This window comes from Ooceraea biroi, chromosome 4, assembly GCF_003672135.1.
Source record: "Ooceraea biroi isolate clonal line C1 chromosome 4, Obir_v5.4, whole genome shotgun sequence".
Classification (NCBI taxonomy): Eukaryota; Metazoa; Arthropoda; class Insecta; order Hymenoptera; family Formicidae; genus Ooceraea; species Ooceraea biroi.
Genome location: NC_039509.1, coordinates 9614857 through 9635861, shown reverse-complemented (window position 1 = coordinate 9635861; position 21005 = coordinate 9614857). Strand labels below are relative to the sequence as shown.

General features: G+C 38.6%; 2 protein-coding genes across 6 annotated transcripts in view; one reads left to right on the top strand and one right to left on the bottom strand.

Annotated features, from left to right (window-relative positions):
• The window catches only part of LOC105282675 (disks large 1 tumor suppressor protein), a 452432-nt gene that overhangs the window by 381558 nt on the left and 49869 nt on the right, over window positions 1-21005 (bottom strand). Inside the window, exon 1 of one of the 5 annotated variants that reach the window (XM_026969152.1) lies at window positions 5343-5815. The exons of the other annotated variants lie outside the window; for them this stretch is intronic. Within the exon in view, the coding sequence (XP_026824953.1) occupies window positions 5343-5415 (73 nt within the window). The 5' untranslated portion in view covers window positions 5416-5815. Of the gene's footprint in view, window positions 1-5342; window positions 5816-21005 lie in introns of those variants that run through there. 5 annotated transcript variants of the gene reach the window in all.
• Window positions 17283-19361, top strand: LOC105282668 (facilitated trehalose transporter Tret1). Its single transcript, XM_020032731.2, has 2 exons — window positions 17283-17781; window positions 17981-19361. The coding sequence occupies exons 1-2, from the start codon at window positions 17422-17424 to the stop codon at window positions 18068-18070; spliced, it is 450 nt and encodes a 149-aa protein (XP_019888290.1). The 5' UTR covers window positions 17283-17421; the 3' UTR covers window positions 18071-19361.

Sequence of the window (21005 nt, the reverse complement as noted above, 5' to 3'; positions counted from 1 at the left end):
ACTCACTTACAAAAACAAAAATCTAACGCATTTCTACATAGAGCACGGTAACGAAAATAAAAACGAGGATTTGTGTATGCGTTATTGTTTATAAAATAATCCCATACGAGACAGATAAATTCTCGCGAATCTAATCCGTCCGAATAACAATGAAGTCTTAGAGTCGCGCAAATTCGCGAGAACGTGGGAGCATTTAATCCGCGACGCTATATTCGAGCCGTGATATCTGGTGCACATAGGATAAACAAGACGACTGCGGAATAGAGATTTTCCGAATTTGCGGGCCGCAAGGATATCAGCTTGTACCCACGGAATTATGTAAATTCCAAATAATTGGATATCTCTCTCCCTCTGTGCACACTTTGTTTGCGAGAACACATATGACACATATTATATCATTCAGTGTTCAGTGTGAATGCGAGAGGGGATGCAGCCCCTTCCTCGCCCATACTTTCACTGTTCATATCTATAGATCTTTTATAGATTTGCATATTTCAGTATATGTTGTGAGGTTTCGCTTCTCCCCCTGCACTCCCACCCCGCAAAAATCTAACATAATCTAACCTAACTTAACTCAACTTGTAACACTTCTTTTCCGCTTTCAGTGTGAAAGTTTATTACTATTTCAGAGGAATTCGTACGACGATGAAAGTAGTTTCGGCTCAAGAGCAGGGGAGAGTGTGGGGTGGATCTCACTTCACGTGGAGAGTCGAAACTTCATGTGAAATCGTACAAATGATTCTACAGGAAACACGTGGCCGGGGAAGAAGCGGATCCCCTCTCCCTGCATCTCCACCTCGAAAAGATATAACCTACTCTAAAGTCTAATCCTACGGATGGATCTCGCGTTGCGTGGAAACGTGATAACCCACGTTGGATTATCAAATTAATTTTATTAATAACTTTTTACCTAACATTGACCGCCGACTAAAATCTTCTGAAGATTACTTAGGACATTGACCTTAACAATATATGTCAAGGTCAAAATAATCCGTGAGCCCACTTTATGCATAATTATCTTTTTTTCTTTTATTATTATATTTATTAAAATTCGAAACTACTCGAAAAAATAATTGCAATTACGGAATATATTTGCGTAATATATATATAAAAAAATAATTCTCCAAGAAGATTTTCGACCAATTGTATACGACTGAATTAGATCTGGGATTCTATCTCTTTACCACCAATAGAAAACATGAATCGACAGTGCGGTGGTATGCAAACCGCGAGATATGCTATTTTACAATCAGCAAACCGCATGCCGGAGAGAGGAGAGGCATATCACAAGCGAATTACTATTTGGTTCTGGTTATCTCTAATTACCAGCGGCAATAGAACAATGCGCGGCCGTGTAATATTAGAGGATGGGCCAAATAATCGGCGTGTAACTCGACGTATCCAAGGTGGTCGGATAGCTGCGAATTCACCTCGCACGCGCGAGGCGCAGAATGGGAGTTCGATTTATCTTCGAAGGGAAGGAGGAATATTTTAGCGATTAGGGAGCAGAATGTATGGAAACGTGCCGCTATAATCTGTTAGCATTTAATCCTCACAGAAGTCAGAGAAAGAATTTAAGGAAGTCCTAACAGCGTAAAGAAAACAATGTTAATAAAAGATGGCTATAGTCTAGTTAGCACTGCGAATGCTATACACTTTCTATGCTTTCTCTTCTTTCAAATAAAAAGAAGGATGGAAAGTGTTTTGCAGCTAACTGGGCTACAGCCGATATCGTTATAAAGTAGAAAAGAACGCGTAATAGAAACAATCAAACACAATACTTGTACTATCAATATTTTTGCTTCTGTAAATATATCGGATTGTTACATATTTACTACATAAAGCACCCTTTCTCTTTCTCTTTCTTCATAAGAAGTTTGATACCATTTCGCCATCGGACTCTATCGCATGCATATGTATGTAATCGCGCTGCTTTTCTTTGATGCGTATCGTCGAATCTTGTCTTAAAGGAAGCAGCAGTCGCATATGCAAATAGATAATACAATGGTTCGAAAGCGTCACAGAGGCTGCTTTTATTGAAATCGGAGAGCATTCGACGCGCGTATAGAGAAGCAGCATGAGCGTCACTTTCATCAGGTGAAATCTAAATGGCAAAGGGCGATACAGTGCGCACATTATATTAAAATCAACATAGCGCATTCGCGCTACGTACATCCGTTGCCTCCGGGTTGCAATCTAGCATTCCTATTAATGAAAAATATCGTTCGTTCAGCAATCGATTCAGGAAACAGGCCAACAAGATACCCTCCGCTGAGTTGGACGATAAATAAACGAAACTGTTACTCTTTCTTGTTGGTGGCACTTGGGGGGGTGGCGGACGGCGGAAAGGAAGAGCGTGTCGCGCATATACAACACGGCGGGTGGATGGGAGCTGGCAGATGCAAAGGCACTCGACGAGAGGCGAAACGAGACGTGAAGAATAAACCGGCTGGACGGGAGCGAGGGATGCGGTTGCAGGGTGCAGCCGACGAGCGGAAAAACGCAACAGCGACGACCGTTCAAACGCTATTTCGCACCAGCGAAGAAGGGAACGGAAAGTGGCCGCAAATCAACTACCGCTTGATGGTCCGTTACAGTTCCATCCGTAACTACTTCACCAACGTGTTTTACGTGATCCGCTAAACGTTTCCTCGGGCAGCTGAATATTTCACCGGTTTAGAACTTAACGTTAACGGTATCTCACGGTATAACAACAATGCAAATCGCGAGAGACGCTAAATCACTCGACGTTGCTTTTCTTTTCTGCCGGATGCGCGTCCATTTCGCACTCGCTTCCGATTCATTCGTCTTTTTCGTCGTGAAACTGTCAATCGAGAGGAAAGAGTGGATTCACACACGTGGGTGGGTGTTGGCAAGATGCAAAGATACTCTCTGTGAGAGTAAACCGGTCGCCTCAGCGAGCAGAAAGAGGAGTAGAATGGGCGAGTTGAAAGCAGATACGAAAGTTGACTCGACATCGCAAATTCTTTTTCCTCGCACCTCGACTATGGGAAACTCTTTCCGCTTTGGAGAAACAACTGTCTTTCGTGTCTCACGCTGTTCTTTCATTTGCACTCCTCTCTCCAACCCTTTTATTACCCATTTCGTTTGATTACCATAGTTATGCCGCCACATTTCTGCCATTATTTAATTTTAATTGCCACAATGTCGCAAAAAACATTTTATATATCCATCTCGGTAGCGCTAGTTTCCTTTGTACATCAATTTCATACATTTTCAACAAGAACCGTCAAGTCAGCGCTAGACATTTAAGCAAATTATTATTATTACACTAAAATTAAAAATGTTTTTGCGTAAAATTAATAAGCAAAACACAATTAGGGGTGTTCCCACCAATTCGCCTAGTAATTTAAATAACGCAAAATGCGAAGGATTTGAGACAAAGTGCGGAAGAGCGCACGTAGCTTCCGAGATTAATCCCGGCCACGTGTCAAGAGACGGTATAAGCGACGGACAATAAAGTAGAGAATCGCGAGCGAGCGAAGCTCAAAAGCCGACGGTACAACAAACAGCGCCGATTTAATCTGCGCGTCCTGCGCACGACGGCTGAAATGGACCACCGCCCATCCAACCAACCAGCCAGCCAGCCAGCCAGCCAGTGGTCGTCCGAGTCAACTGTAGCGTGAAACCGCGATAATCTCGATGGCCATTTGCCTCCACTCTCGTTCGTGAATTTTTTTCCATCCGCGGAATCTTCGCCGCCGGATTCACTCCGATGTGAATGCTATCGCGTCTATCTATGCAATTGCATATACATTGTCAAGTGGGAAAAAGATACATTTGTTTCAACGCGTGAAATTATATATCCATTTTCTTCCTAAATAGTTACGCGGTATTGTTGATAAAGAAATGGCTCATGTACGCCATGTCTTTACAGAGAGGGGGGGAGGGGAGAAAGAGAGAGAGAGAGAATGAGAGTAGCTTCATGCCTTTGAGCGAGAAGTAAAGTGCAAGATTTAGAATTGCACCATAGTATTCGTAAGCAGCGTAACTGCAGTTGCAAGAGTTAAAAAAGCAGTTAAAAAGTTTCTATATAATTCTTTCGTGAGTGCCGCTGATACGAGACGCCTACGGAATCAATTTCCCGTTCCGTTCTTCGACACCGTACTACCGTAGCTCGGCGTATGCGCGCGTAAATCGTCGTGCGCGCGTAACGGAATATTAAATCTCGCTACTTTAATTGTCGTTGGCCCATTCGCCGTCGACGATCGACAAATCACGGGCCACGAATAAATCACAACGATATGCCAGTTAGATGCGTGTAATCAATAAAGACTCGTTCCACTTTTTTGTCGTCCACGCATTTTTTCTTTTTTTTTTCACAAAAAGTTAGCGTCGCGCCGCCGCCGGGCAGCTGGCGCGATGAGAAAAATGGAATTGACGGCACGTTTTTCACAAACGACATCTTCTTTAATCGCAGCAGCAAGTATGCTTCTGATAAATAACCGTAAACAGTCATTAAATTTACGGGCACAGGAGCAACGAGACAGACATGATTTGATATTGATAGTAACGTTAATGGTATTACGGTCGGACGTAATGCGTTTATCGATGAAACCCTTCTTCGAAACACGATAAATAAAAAACGAATTTTACAGCAAACGGATGTAGTTTACCCCTCGTTTACCTGGTAATCCTCCCTACATGGCATCTACATATACAACCTTCAGCCAAGCGTAGCTCCGCGCCGCGCTTTAACCGCTTTATTATGCAAAATTTGTTATCTTTCCTTTTTTGCCCGAAATAAGTTCGGCCTCGCATTACGCTCGTTTCCTTCCGCCTGCTGTTCGCGGTGATCGCCCTTAAAATTACGCTAATCCACCGACACTGAGAAGTGGTGCGCGAGCACTCGCGCGCGGAAATATGTGTTTCGCTTAAACGTAACTTCCCGTATGAAACTCCTCGCGAGAGCATCGAGTTGACTTCCCGAATTAATTATCCCACTTCCGTCGCTCGCAAGCTTCGTACGCAACGACGGACAGCAAAGTAGACATTTGGAGCTGTAGAAATAATTACGGTGGCCTTCCGGGAAAATTCGAAATTCTGCCCAACTAGTTCTGTATCCGCTTGGGAAACGCGTTCCCGTACCGTAACATTTACGGCATAAAGATGCACGAGAGAATCTCTCGTGCAAAGAATTACGTATAATCGATACTTTGCTTATTCTTCTTCCGCGATAAGATTGCTCAGAAGAAACACAAGAATGTAAGAGAAGAAATTATTATCGTAACAACTTTTTAAATATCACGATAGAATTTCTCCATTTACGCTGATGCAACATCTTATTCGCTTGGCGACACATATTGGCAAAAAGTACTTACGATATCGCTCGAGATACAGAACGGTGGGGAGATAACAGCACATGCCGTTATCCCCATGTACGTGGGTATACATGCTGCTAATTAACAGTTGATCCTCCGCCGGCGACTGTGTGGTACTATATTCCCAGATATATCCCGTCGTCTCAACTAGTGCCTGCTGAAAGATTTCACGTTGCCGCTTCCGATAGGCAGGCACATTTTCCACGATGATTCCCAGTCGATCGGGAAAAGTTTTCAACGTCTTTGGTAGCAAAAAGTCGACAGCACAAGAGTCGTGGCACGTATATTCGTTTCACGAAACTTTCACAAATCTTTCGGGTCAACGATCGATTGGGAAGTTCAAGCAAACAGCGCTGGAAGTGTCGTTAATTTGATGCAATTTTAAATTCACGTTTGAAAGATTGACGTTTCAGGCGTATTTTGTAAGATTATCGAGCTGCGTTCGTGCACATGCATGTATGTATGTCAAATCACCATTGCATAATAAATCATAGATTTTAAATATAAATAGTACGGTTTTTTAAATGTACACAATGCGTTTTTTAAATAATTTTATTTGACTAGTCCGATTCTGAATTAAGAAGTAAATCACTTTTTGAATATGACGTATGAGATGAAACATTCTGTTTTCGCAGAAACAATGATAGCAATTTTTGCGACGCGCACAGATGCGACCACTGGAAAAATCCATTGAAACACACAGAAGATAATGCTGGGTTAGATCCAGTGGTATCTCTAAAGTTTTTAGCTTTGGACGACAAACACTACATATTCAACAATTTCATTAAAATCATCCGTGCCATGTGTTTGATTTTGTCCTTTACGTGCACTAACAATATCGCACCACTATCGCAAATTTTTATGAGTAATCTATCAGATCTGTGCATATTTGTTTATAATCTTCTGCAAACAATTTAATAAAACTGATATTGTAATAAAAACAAACAGTCGAAAGAAACATACAGAAGTAAAATTGAATCCAAGGATTTGATTTCTCAGATTGTTTGCTTCTCACCGTTCAAATATCACCCTCAGCAATAATAATGAAAAGAAACTGGCATTGTTCGATTATGCAACTGCGAATCGGAAATGCTTGCATTCGACGTCGCACGTGGTGATGAACGTCTGCATCAGACGTACAGAATCGATTTTCAGAGTTACGCACCTGTCAACAGGTCAATTGCTTCGTCGTGCCTTCTTTTTACAATTTGCTGACGTTACGCGTTTGTATTTAATAGTCATTACGGATCTAGTGAATAGCACGAGCACGACATATCTGTCAAAGCAAACGTAGAATAATCCGCGCGTAATATGATTATTAATTCTGCTTCTCTCTCCCATAATTATTTAATAACTTTTGCAACAATCATTTAATTTTTTATTATCTGCATTATATATACAGTAATATAATAAAACGATAAGCAAAATCAATACTGTGTTTAAATGCCGTGTTTTATCACATTTCAGTTAGCTTTTCAGCGGTAACTATTTATTGACATTTGTCGTTTTGAGCAATTAAACTTGTGCGATTGCACTAGGACGTGTGTAACATATATTCTTGGTAAAATTGATTGCGCGTGGTCCTCTTCACGACGCAATAACGTTAAACGTTCTCGGTTAACGAGTCACGTGAAATTGGCATTATTCTTGTGGACATTTAGGAGCAACGGAAGCGATTACCATTTCGCGACGCTACGTAACAGTTTGCATAACAGACAATTTCACTGGCGAGATTATGTTTTTATTTACAATAAGTTACTGCAATAATATTCTTAACCATTTTAATACACATCGTCGACACGCCACGTTCCATGCCACGTTCGATTGTTCCGACTGCGTCCAATGTCGGTAAGGCTCAGTCGAATGCACCATCACATCACGCTCTAATTATGTAATTTCTATGGGAGCAGTTTCCATTTCCATAATGAGCTTCCCAATGAAATTATTGGCCGTTACACTAACCAGAACCCACGCGGAATTTGCATCTCTGCCGGTCTACACCGGCTCGGAAATGACGATTACACGAAATGTGCTTTTCTGTGGCTTGTTAACACCATCTCATAGTATCCATTACGGATCGAGCCTATCGGATTTTGAATCAATGGGAGCCACATCCGCATACCGTAAACCGTGTCCTTTGAAAGGAAAATTGCTCATTGTTGAGCACGTCATGTAATCGATATACGTAGGAATAATTAAATATTGGCGATGTAAAACTCCAAAAAGAAATGTACCGAAATGAACAAGTGTTCATCTTTAATTTCCGTGAGCATCAACATACATCTCTGTGTTAAAATAGTACTAAACTGTAAATCATCATTAAAAAAAGAATTTAATAAAATGTGAACTTTCTTACAATTGTTCAGAGCAACTTGACGCAAAAGCTCTTAGTTATTTTGTCCGCGTACTTACGAAGAATCTCGAACTGCCGGGAGAGAATTGCTATTTATTGTAATGAAAAACACGCAAATACACGTTAAGGGAAAATGCGAATGGGATTAAAGCTTCCCAGACAAAGAAATGTGTGCTGCCTTTAAGAATAGTTTGTGCCACGATGATAATAACGTATTTCGTTTTCACGCGCAATTGCACATCGAACAATTAGCCTGACGTAACGAAGCAGCAAACAAAATTACCATGCGACGTATATATCACTACAGACATAGTGTAACGAATTTACAACGATGGCGATACTCTGCAAAAATATGAAATGCGTAGGGCAATTGACGCCAACCGGAACGAAAATTTCGCGAGACGCGTGAGGAATCCAATCGTTCGCTCGTCGCACAGGCTCGATAGATTTTTCGACATTTTTCAAACGTAGCTGGCGTAACATGCGCGATAAAAAAAAATTATTAATCTATCATGTGCTACGCATACGGGTTACAGCTCCGATTTTCGTACAAGAAAGTTTTCTCTTGAAGATCGCATAACGACAGTTTCAAAAAGATCACGATACTGCGATGATATTTGGATAATCCCGTTGCATATCTCACATTTATGAGATTATTACACCAGTAAAAAATGTCACAGGCATACTTTTTTGTAAAAGTATTTTTCACATTTTGTAGATTAACACTGGTAACACTTAATACATTTAACATGTAAAAATTATTGAAATTCTTTTTTGACGAGATATTTAATTAAAATTATGAGAATATTAAAATTCGCAAAAAAGAGATTTAATCATCACTTTCTTCGCGTGTAATATTTATTCCATGTTATTAAAACCGTCTTTTTCAAACTCCATAAATATCTCTTGTCCACATAGATGACACTTTCATAATAGGGCACATGATTTATAAAAACTTTTATCCATCACGTTTAACAATCACTCCGTAATCCTGATTGTACGAAACGCACGAGATGTGCACACTCTCAATGTTTATTAATTGATAATTTCGAACTACACGACGATTTCTGTCAGCACGCACGGATTGTGGAAAAGGTGCGACGGAAAATGTTATACTACAGGCCTGCTAGGAAAATGTCTCAAGGAAGGATGAACACGGAGGATTCCCACACACGCGCGGTATCCCGCCGGGATCGACGACGAAGTGCGTACCAAATCCATCCGGTACACTCTCCGGTACCCAAAGTCGTAAAGTGAGGGTGAGGAACACGTGCGTCGCGATAACGTGAGTAGTTCTTGCGTGATCCTCCAAAAGAAATTTCGCGATGGCACGCACACGCGACTCACGTTCATCCGTACGGAGCGGCTCTAACCCGCTGACTGCCGGAGTCGCCCCTTTTCCGCCCGCCACGACCCGTCAGCCCCTAACCCGGAGGCTATCCCCTGGTCCCCGCGCGGTCGACCTACCACCCACCACGCGCCAGCACTACCTACCCTACTACCATCACCTCCGCCGCCACCTTCGCGAAACCACCACCGCCGCCGCCACCCTTTCCACCGGTGTCTATCACTATGGTGATGTTGACCCGCACGCCCTTTGCTCATGTACGAAATCCTTTCTTTTTTGCTATATTTTCATAAAATGCGTAAGCGACCATAAATCGGTATCACTTTCTAATATGGCAAAATTGTAAGATTATTTATGGTCTGCGATATATCTCATTGAGAAAAACTGTGGTTCAAGTGAAATTACATGTTTGCGTCACGTTACCTGTTATTACAAGGGACGCGCGATGAATTATTCGCGTGCGTAATGTGCAACGTAAGAAACATATAATCAAGATAAGCAACATTATTAAGGAGTTACATATATTTAGACGGGTCAAAACTTTGCAAATTTTTTGCGGAAAAACAGAAAGAGAGAGAGGTTGTTGCGTTTGTTTAATTGCAAAGATCATACTTTTTTCTATTTAAAAATTTAGGTTTTATTTAAAAACTGTAAACAAAATGGCGGCGCTATGCAATATTTTATAAATCTTGTTTTTGAGAGCGGTGTTTGCGGTAACCATCATTGCTCCCACAGGACTTATCTGAAAGCAAAATCGCACAAGATATACATGTAAAGTTAAAACATAAATCTAGTTTTTGTCGTAACCATTTTTCGAAATATTGCGTTTGAACAAACCGACAGCCGCTCAAAGTCAACATATCGATCTTTTCACCAAAAACGTTACTCGTTTTTGGCTGCGAAAAAGAGACTAAGCATAAAAAAATTCTACGATAACAATTAGATAAAAAAATTAGATAATCTATCTATTAAAATTGTCTGTATAAAATTTCAAATAAATCGGTCCGTTAGTTACATAACTTTTTTTCATACTTACAGTGAATCATTGATTCTTGGATATAATTGTCCTTTTCGCAATGTAGCTCCAATAAATCTTTTTTGGATCGCTTCAGCTGTGTTCTAGCCTTTTTGGTCGAATTCGTTTCGATTTTTGTCTGTTAATGGTTGAACGTAGCCCAAATTGCATTTTTCATTTTCTCTATTGAATACACAGTTTCATCGTATAGCAAATCCGTAATAAATTCATCAATTCATCAATCATTTTACCCGTTAATTTATGTCATTTTTATTTTTTATACACTGTCCGAGTGTCATACTCTTTCGCTTTTCAACATGTCCAATACATTCTTTCTTAAGTCTCTGTACTTGTATAGTTCAAAAGATCATAGGAATTCCCCAGGATATGAGAATAAATGTCTACTGTTACACGCCACAATGACCTGCGCGCGAGGGGTCGCTCGACCAGTTGACTTTTGGAGGCTGTAACTTTGTCAATGTTGAGAATTTTTAAATAAAATGTTTAAGGAATATAGTTAAAAGATAATACTACTATCGAATAAAAATATTTTTGAAAAATCGATGTTTTTCACCCGTCTAGGTACATGTAACTTAAAGGAAATTTATGTAATCTGCAAACTTAAATACAGCTACTTCCAGTAACAGAGATATCACAGCGTGAAAACGTGAAAATGTCCTTCTCGTATTTCTCTCATCAGCTGAGTCGAAGACTTTTCAAGTCTCGAAGATCTTTCGAGAGAAGGGACGGATGGAGGCAGCGCAAGATGGAAGATCTCGTCGGACCAATCTAATAGCTTTTTACGCCTTATTACTCATCGTCACGCCTGACCGAGTAGTAACGGTTGGAATAGGAAAATGCTCGCATGTAATACGTTCAACCGAGTACGAATAAACCGGACGAGATTCACCGGAAAACGATTTCAGTAGCGTAAATTCTTGAAGCAGCTAATACAGCGGAAGGGAATGTGTCTGTAAATTCTTGGAACTTTTAAAAGATGCGCATGTCTCAACTTTAATTCACCTACACAACGCAAGACACGACACAGAAACGATCAAATGACACGTAAGAAATTCAACATTTAAAATTAGCAGGCCATAAAAGTCCACAATTATTCGTCTTTTCTATACCGATAGATAGATAGGGAATGCGAAGAAGAAAAGTTATATTTTATCGATTAATAATTAGCGTAACGTAATTAGCGGAATACATTTGGTTGACGTGTTACATTAGCGTGACGGAAGTGAACGTGAATCGGGCGAAGGTGAGAAATCGCACCTTCTGCGGTCTGTTTGATCATGATCGTTTGATGATGGCATCACAGAGACTTTGGGAAGCTCCCTGGCGGCGAGATAGACCATCGGAGAACAGTAGAAAGAGATTGAGGATCGAGAAAAATAATGTATCGGGATATAAATAACCGGGAAATATAAAGAAATCAATATATCGATAGTAATCGACCGTACCTTGTCGGCACGGGTCACTCCAATCGGCAGTCCAAATTCGCAAATTGTTTTTGAACAACGTTTACCGATAATGTTGGCAAATTCGTAGCAGACACCGACTATTCGCTGACTTCTGTAATGCAACCGCGTCGCGGTAGATTACAGGCAATTACGCCCGTCGTTCAGACGAATCGTAGTTGGAGGTCAGTGCAGATTATTTGGTGTCCCCGAGGGCAGTCCGGTGCAATCCAGAAACTTCAATATTTGATATAGGTAACCCCGTATACCGGCGGGGTCTTCGAACTAGTTTCGTCGTGTGCGGCTTGATGACGTGCAAATTGGGTTACCCGTCCACAGGAATCGTATAATTGAATTGCGTCAGATGTGTATTTATTATATTCAATATATCTTCCATGCACACAACGGATCATCGGAACTTTTAATATCTGATCGCCAACACGATCGACAATTAAATAATATGTTAAATAAAACCGCGCATCTTTGTTTGCATCTTCTATTATTTATGCATATATAAACATTTGAAATCCAAGAACAATTTTTTTCAAATTATTAGTTACTGCCTAATTACTGTTTAAACAAGTGGGATATACAGGGTGTCCGGTAACTCACGACTCAACGCTCGTGAGTGGATAAAGAGGACTGAACTGAGTGGAAAAGTCCTATACCATTTTGCAATTTTCACAATAGTTAACGAGTTATTAATTATTAAAAATCGCTATATTAGTCCGGCCTACCGCCGAATGCAAGTGCGCGGCGAGATGCGACCGCCTAGCGATCAAAGTTGCTAGGCGCGAGAAGTTGTTTATTACAAATGGCATGCCTAGCCATTGCCACTGCGATCGCTAGGCACTCGATCGCTAGGCGGTCGCATCTCGCCGCGCGCTTGCATTCGGCGGTAGGCCGGACTAATAGCACGATTTTTAATAATTAATAACTTGTTAACTATTGTGAAAATTGCAAAATGGTATAGGACTTTTCCACTCAGTTCAGTCCGCTTTATCCACTCACGAGCGTTGAGTCGTGAGTTACCGGACACCCTGTATACATATTTCCAAACAAGACTGAACAAACTATTAATTTGAACCGTAGAAAATTGAGACGCGACTAATAATATCGATAATCTCAACCACTACTCTTTTTTCTTTACGGACATAATAACTTGATAAATCGTCGATCGCTAATGATTCAGTCGATCGGTTCGAGGCTGCAGTAATACAATAGCGTAGAGTAATAACGGCGAGCTACGGAGCACGGACGTAGCAAAAATCGACTTATCGCATTATAGTCCCTAATTACATAATGGAGTATGCATAATGGACGTTTTGCGAGAACTCCGAGAGCGACCGGTTAATGACCATCACCACCGGGCTGCGCCAAGTGCGAGCAGTCAAAGTGAAGATCGTCAAGGCTCGAAGAAAGAGCGGAGTAGACACGAAAGTAGAAGTGTCGGGAGCCATAAACTCGAATAGATAATGCTTCGTGTATACAGAGAAGCGCATTTTTCATCCTCTTCCACCTCCTTGCCGGATAAGGAAGAGAATCACAGGGACACGACGCGTCGCGATGTCGAGCTGCGAGGTGCTACCTGGCACAAGAACCGTGACAGTTCCGAGACTGCGTTTCGAAAGCTATTATCCTCCAGCCGTAAGACTGGGGATGACGGTAGGACAAAGAGGAACCCCTCCGTGTGACGTAACCTTATTCCAACCCATTTAAGTTAGCTCGGCTTCCATGGTTTCAGGACCGCCCGGCCGACCGCCGTAACGACGCGCGCGGAAGATCGTCGTTCCGAGATTGCCGACGCAACTGTCTTCGTTTTCGCGAAATCGCCCGTTGTAGACCTATTTTTTTCACGATTTTCATGACCACACTTAGTTTATGGAAATCTCATTGTATTTCTGAACGCTCGGTTTTCAATCACGACGAATGATACAAAAATTCAACTAGAGACAGTGCAGAGTTCGGCAAAATATTATGACAGTCATCGTAATTGTGCGCTGTGCCTATTAAAAGAGATAAAAGTCTCATTCTTCCACGCGAAACGAGAAGACAACATATCCGGCAACATGACAAAGTTTATATAAGTAAATGTGCATTAAATTTTCATACCATAGTAAATAAGGCAGCGCATGATACTTTGTGCCAAAATTTTATCGTCTCTCTTCGTAAAAGAATTTTGCTTCCTTATATACCTAGCAAGGGAACATCGCGAACCCGACAATTCTAATTTTGATGAAACTTTACATACATGTAGAGGGGGTGTATACATGAATTTAGAAATTTTCAGTTGATGCCCAAAAACGGTTTTAAGGGGTGAAACCACCCTACATTCGATTTCTAAATTCATGTATACACCCCCTCTACATGTGTGTAAAGTTTCATCAAAATCAAAATTGTCGGGTTCGCGATGTTTCCTTGTAAGTCAAAGAATTAAACCACGTTCAAGAAATATTATTTATTTAGCAATCTGGTACAATCAATTTATGCGGTAAAGAAAAGTTTAAAACTCTGTACCATCATTTATATTTATTTATTCATTTGAACGAGTGTATATTGTAATTTTTGTGATGAGTTGCGTTCAAATATTTAACGATATATTCTACGCAAATTGGTACGACAATTTTTCTATTGCTGTTACATGCGTATTTAACGTTCAGCTTTGAGCGATGCCATTAACAGCAGCAGTTTATCAAAATCTGATGGGCTTTTTACAAGTTTATAAAAATATCAATTCTTTTCGAGTGTTCTTCTCGTTCAACTGTTTTGTATCATGGATGTTTTTGAGCATTTTGTTTCAAAGCTTTGTATTTTATTATAAAATTGAAATTCTTTATATATATCACATTTTTATCTCACATTCTTTATATTCGATACAGTTTTTTAAAAAATTTTCTACTACATTTTTCTACTACCTCTACAATTTTCTACTATTGCCGTTTGCTGTTGACAAATTACATGCTACATGTACAAACATTAAAATGTTTGTACAAAATATTGTTTATCCAGAAATTAAGTGATTTGAATTATTTATACACAAATATATCTGTACGCAACTAGTTATACAAAGATATTGAGAGTAATAGCATTCAACATTAATCCGCAATATGCACGCTAGAATAATCTTGCATAGTACAACGGACGATGTAATTTTAAATATACAGCGCAATATGTGCTTTTCCTGAATTTTAAAAAGCCGAAGCGACGCCTTTCACGAACGCTTCCATACTGGGAAGCGTTTATATTAGGAAAAAGCATAAACTGTTTTATGAAGTACTTAAACTTCACAAGTAAACAAAAGTAAAAACATGATCTCACAATTTTATAATTATAATTTTACAATGTATTTATCTGATATAGCAAAACCCCCGAGCAATGACGTTCTTCTCGAACCAAACTTGTAATATCGACAGATGTCACAACCGACTCATCGCAGGATCGACGTATTCCATCATTGAAAAGTGATTTTCACTACTAAATAGATGAAAAATATTCGTGCTGTAGCCCGTATGAAATAAACAAGTGCTGATGAGTTCGATAAAGTGACAGTTCAACGAACTCAACCAGAGATAACCATAATTTCCTCGTTGTATCATATGTACGTATGCTTTTGTGCAAATATTTAGTTTTCTAAAAACTTATTACTTATTATTATATCATTCTATAAATATTGCATATATTCGAAATAGTGGTGCCAAAATGTTGGAGGCTCTAGTCCGATTGTGGCCTCAATGGCTCGTTACTCTGATAGGTCAGTTAACTCGTCGTCGAAATTGATTCAAATTTATTCAAGACAAGATGCTAGTTTGAATGTAATATCACGTGTCACTGCGTATATGTATATTTTCTTCATACATTTTCGGAAATAATATATCACATCTCATTTTCCCGCGATATACGGTGAATTATTATACCATAGTGACACTGCTATGCATCAGTATCGGTCTCGGAGTTGGTTGGACGTCACCTTACTTGGCGTTGTTAACCGGCGACGATCCGCCGTTTCCCGTAACGCACGAGGAAGCATCATGGATAGCCTCTTTGTTACCACTTGGACGTCTATTCGGCGCGATCATCGGCTCCCTTTTTGTAGAGTATCTTGGCAGCAAGATGTCTCTCTTTTTAACGGGACTGCCACTAATCGTCGGATGGACTTGCATCATTGTTGCCACTTCCGTCACGTGGCTATACGTCTTTAGGATACTTGCAGGTAATAACATTGATCGTAACTATCTTTTATGCGAAATCTTATGACATTTTGATTTGACATTTGTGGATTTATCTTTGAGATCTTACTTTCACGTACGTCATATCTCACTAATTAGGAATGTCAATGGGAATGCTGTTCACCTGTTATCCGCTTTATATCGGTGAGATTTCGGCGCCATCGATTCGCGGAGCTTTAGTAGGTCTGATTATCAACGGAATGCCGCTGGGAACACTCTTCGGCAACATAATGGGTCCTAATTTATTAATGACTTATTACGGTATCATCAGTCTCATAGTGACATTAATCTACGTTGGTACTTTTCCATTTCTCCCGCATTCGCCACATTATTTTATACAACGTAACAATATGGAAAGGTAGAGACAATATTATTATATGAACAATTGTCTTATTAGATATATGTTTAAAGTTGACCTCAAATTTCGTCATATAAAGATTCACTGCAAGGCTGGCCCTGCCTCGAACAGCGAATGTTTTCCAACCGAATGATGATATCATTATTTGCATGACTTATGATACGATTTGGCAAAGAAAAAACATGCAGATCTATTTCTCCACCGTATTCAGAATACGACGGGTCACTTTAAAGTCGATCAATTTCCCACAATATTATGTTTAATAATTGTATAGTATAAATTATCGATTGATTTAACGCGTAATTAATTGTTGCTTATTGAAACATATTATAACAGTAAATGCGTAATTATTACTATACAAATTGACTAACAAGTAATATAATATATAATATTAAATAGACATAAAATCGTTTACTATATACGTTTAATTACATAACAATTTTAATTTTTTAAGGAAAAGGGAATATTCTAAAAAACTTTTATTTATTCTGAGAGAAAAAAATATGTATACAGAAAATTCTTTCCAAATTGTGTCTTTTAAGATTTCAAAATTATCGATATCTTTTTAAAGTACTTAAAGTTTACATAAATTAATCATTGTTTTTACTTTAAATATAAAAATTTAATTAAGATAATTAAATATTAAAACATTGTTGTGGGAAATATAAATGCTTTACAGAAAAATCTTATATTTTATTTTGATATGTTCAGTCAGTGATCAAATGATAATTAAAATATAATAATTATTATTGACATTTTTGCTTTAATACGATACTATAATGATCTATAATCTTAGAGCTGAAAAAGCCATGCAGTGGTATCATCGAAAAGCCGACGTAAGATACGAATTGGAGGACATAGAACAATTCGTGCAAGCAACACGAGCAGTAACCTTAAGGAAACGGTTCAAACAAATAAAGGAGCCGAAAAATCGTCGTTCTTTTACGATAATAATACTACTATTTACGTTTATGCAACTCAGTGGACTGAACACTATTATATTTTATATGGAGATTATCCTGAGAGAGGCGATGGTTACGTCAATCGCGCCTTCGTCCCTAGTGGTCATCGCGAATGCAATTGGTGAATGCAACTGTGATTCTATTATCAATAATCATGTTATTTTAATTCCATACTACGTTAATCCTTGCCTTCTATTTTAAACTACTAATAACTAAGCTGTATTTTCATGTCCCTTCGATTTATTGGTTTGTTATTTATTGTTGTTTGCAGGTATTATTTTCGGATGTCTTGGCGCGTACTGTATCGATCGTTACAGTCGTAGGATTCTGCTGGCGATCTCGTCACTTAGCGTGATGATCAGTATGCTCTTGCTAGGTTTGCATTTTTTACTATTGGATTGCGGCTATGATCCCGGTGATTTCGAGTGGCTGGTCATTTTGTCGGTGCTGATATTCACGTTGCTCTGCTTCGGGCTCGTGCCGGTGCCCAGCACGATGCTGAGTGAACTCTTTACATCCGATCTGAAGAGCACAGCTGGATTTGTAAGCAGTAGCACGTCAGCGATATTTTCGTTTATTGCTACCAAGACCTATCAGCCGCTAGTGAATATCATGAGACACCAATATGTTTTCTGGATCTACGCTGCGATTATGATGATTAGTCTTGTATACTCGCTTATTTGGATCCCGGAAACGAAAGGAAAAACATTACAGGTAAATCTGCTACGTTAGATAATTTTACAGGTAAAAGTTCTGTATTACGCACTGTGCCATGTGTTTGTGTATTTCTCACTTTTCTTAAAAACAAAACTTAGTCGGCTTTAATGAATTATATGCTATTTTGTTGGACTTGGAAAACTTTAACTTAGGTTTGATATAAATATTGTACATTAATTACTCGTGATTTTAATAGGAAATTCAAGACATGATGGCCGCGGGAAGTGCTAGAGAAAGGTCGCAACGGGTGAACTGTGTTGAAATTGTAGATGGTATAACAAATTAAATTTTCTGGAGATGCTCGATGTAATAATTGGCAGTGTAATTAGGAGGAATTCAAATGTAAAAGATACATACTCTTGCGTGCATGTGTTAATATTATAAATATTGCCAGTACACGTACTAGCATAAACGATTATAGGGAAAAGATTTGACAAAAAATATGAATATGTTATAAAAGCGGTTGCGACTACAATAAACAAATAATTGAGTAAGTAAATTTAAGATTAATCTAGAATGATATCCACAAACGAATATCCACGAACGGAAAAAGATTATGACACTGGAGCGAGAAACGATAATGCGGTATACATTAATAAAGATGCTTTGAATCTATCGTGGCATAGTGATTTAAACTTGTTAAAATTTTGTCTATATACGATTAGATATTTTCGTAAATGAATATAACCGTGCAATACGGTGCAATGTTCAAATATAGCTAAATTTATTATTAATAACGTATAATGTATGATATAAAAACTTTTTTTCTTACGATAATCAATTAAGCAAATTGCTCTTAAATTCAACTTATTACAAATTACGAATTAATTGCAAATATTTTGTTCTAAAAGCATAAAATTTCATTATCTATTAATATAGGTCAATTATATTAATACAGGTCAATTCATGAGAAGAAATCCAAAGCCACTTAATTTAGACATTAGATAATGTTATCAGTGTTGTTATTTAAACACTTTAACAAAATTTCTTATCTTGCATAAGTAAAAACAAGTACAGTAGCAGCCAATGAATTATTGATCAAGTGAGTAAATGTTCAGATTAGGGTCCTACCGATTCCTTGACATACATTATCAAGAACGTGGCTGATTAACTTGCAAAAAGTTTTAGTCGTCGCTCGTTGTTTATTAAAAAAACTAAACAAAATTAATTCAATAGAGATTTACGCATGGATTTTCAATTTTTCACGTGAAGAAAAATCCACTCTACATCATTCGGTGCAAAGATTTATTTAAACTAAACGATTTATCGAATCAGTATCTGATCGATCTGCTAACACATTATTTACTGTAATTAAAAAAATAGACAATCATATCATATTGTTGGAAATCCTAGAAGTGTTTAGCCAATGAATGAATGACTATATACATTAAACCGTAAACCATAAAATGAATTTTGTTAATCTCGAGAGTAGTACATGCATGTAAAATATTGAACCTTGTTGGCGTGAAACACAAATATTTCACGATACGGAATCCGAGAAAATCATTATGCAGAATATTATATTTAGCAGAATTTTTATTTCGCCAACGTTATAATCATTATAAACGAATAAATGCTTTCTTCAATATTATGGCAAATATATTTTATTAATAATATCAATAAAATATATAATCCTGAAAATTCATCATAAACGTTTAATAAATGTTTTCTTCAATATTGTGGCAAATATATTTTATTGATAATATCAATCACAACAAAATTACCTTTTTAAAAAAAGGTACAAAAAAAGCGCGTATACTTGGCGCTTTTTTTGTACCTTTTTTTAAAAAGGTAATTTTGTTGTGATTTCACACATTTTTTAGTGTAAAATATGTTATTCTTTTTTATAATATATGAGGAGATAAAAGCCATAGTCCTGTCAGTCAAGGTTTTTAAAAGTATTAACTTACATATTTCCTATTCTAAAAGAGGCGTGTTAACTTCGTGAAGTTCTTTTTTATCTAATAGTTGAGGCCTCCTTTCCGCGATGCTGATTGGTTCTCTCGCTTGGCTCGAACTTCATGTGACTTGAACTTCGTGTTGCGAATGTCAGAATGTCATAGTGGCTGTAAGTGCGGTTATATTGACAATTTTATTTATTATTTCTTATGAACATGAAAACGACAGCTGTCAATTCTGTCAAATTTGTATATTGATGAAACACGATGAAATAAATATAACACCTTTAACGCCTTTTTTAGAATAGGATTTGTGGTATTTATTATATAATAAATAATAGATGAATATTATTATTCGAAAACATTATTAATATTGAAAAATAAAATAGCGCGTGCATAGCACTCGCTCTCTCGCCCTCTCGCTCTCTCATTCACTCGCTCTCTTGCCCTCCCGCTCTCTCGCACTCTCACTCTCTATCATCGTCGTCGTCGTCGTCGTCGTCGTCGTGGTGTTGCAGCTTCAAGTGTTTCAGAACATTTTCTATCCCTTTTCTTTGAAGCATCTGAAGCATCAACTGGACTGCAGCCCGCGTCGTACATGCTCTCTTATCGCATCTTACATCTCTGGCGCACGCGAGAAAACCGATATTAGCTGCTGCCATCTAGTTCAAAAGAACGAACTGTACAAACGACGATGACGACGATAATAATAATAATGATGATGACGTTTCTTAAGTGAAATTTGCCAATTTCAGATTTTGCATCGCCATATCTCCGCTCGTAGGGCACGTAGAAGAAAAATAAAAACACTTTTATTACATAATTTGACCCCAAGCTATTCATTGAGCCTACTCTGAACTTGATCCGTTCAGCGGTTATTGAGATCTAATAATCTGAGTATCTGCGAAAGCGTCGCTTCGCGTAACAGTACACGGTCGGTCTCGCTGCGCATATACTTGGCGTGAGACACTACCGTGTCTCTTGATAAAATATGTAATCCTGGAAATTCGTTACAACTCTCTAAACCTTTTAATTTTTGATGGAAAGTTGGCAACCTATGGGGAACTGTATAATGATTCCAGAAAACAGGAGAAGCCCCTCTCCTGCCCAAGCATTTTCTATGATAATTCATACGGAAATGAACGCAGTCTTATATTCCAACCATCGGTCAATCACTATCTTTAATTATGTTCCTTAGGTCTCGTCCGGATGGAATAACTATGTAGTCGTGCTCCTGCACGCACCTCGACAACAGTGTTCAAAGAACCGCCAAAATAAAAAGCGGTTCATCACCTCGCGCGTCCCACGCTGCCGCGGCGCGTC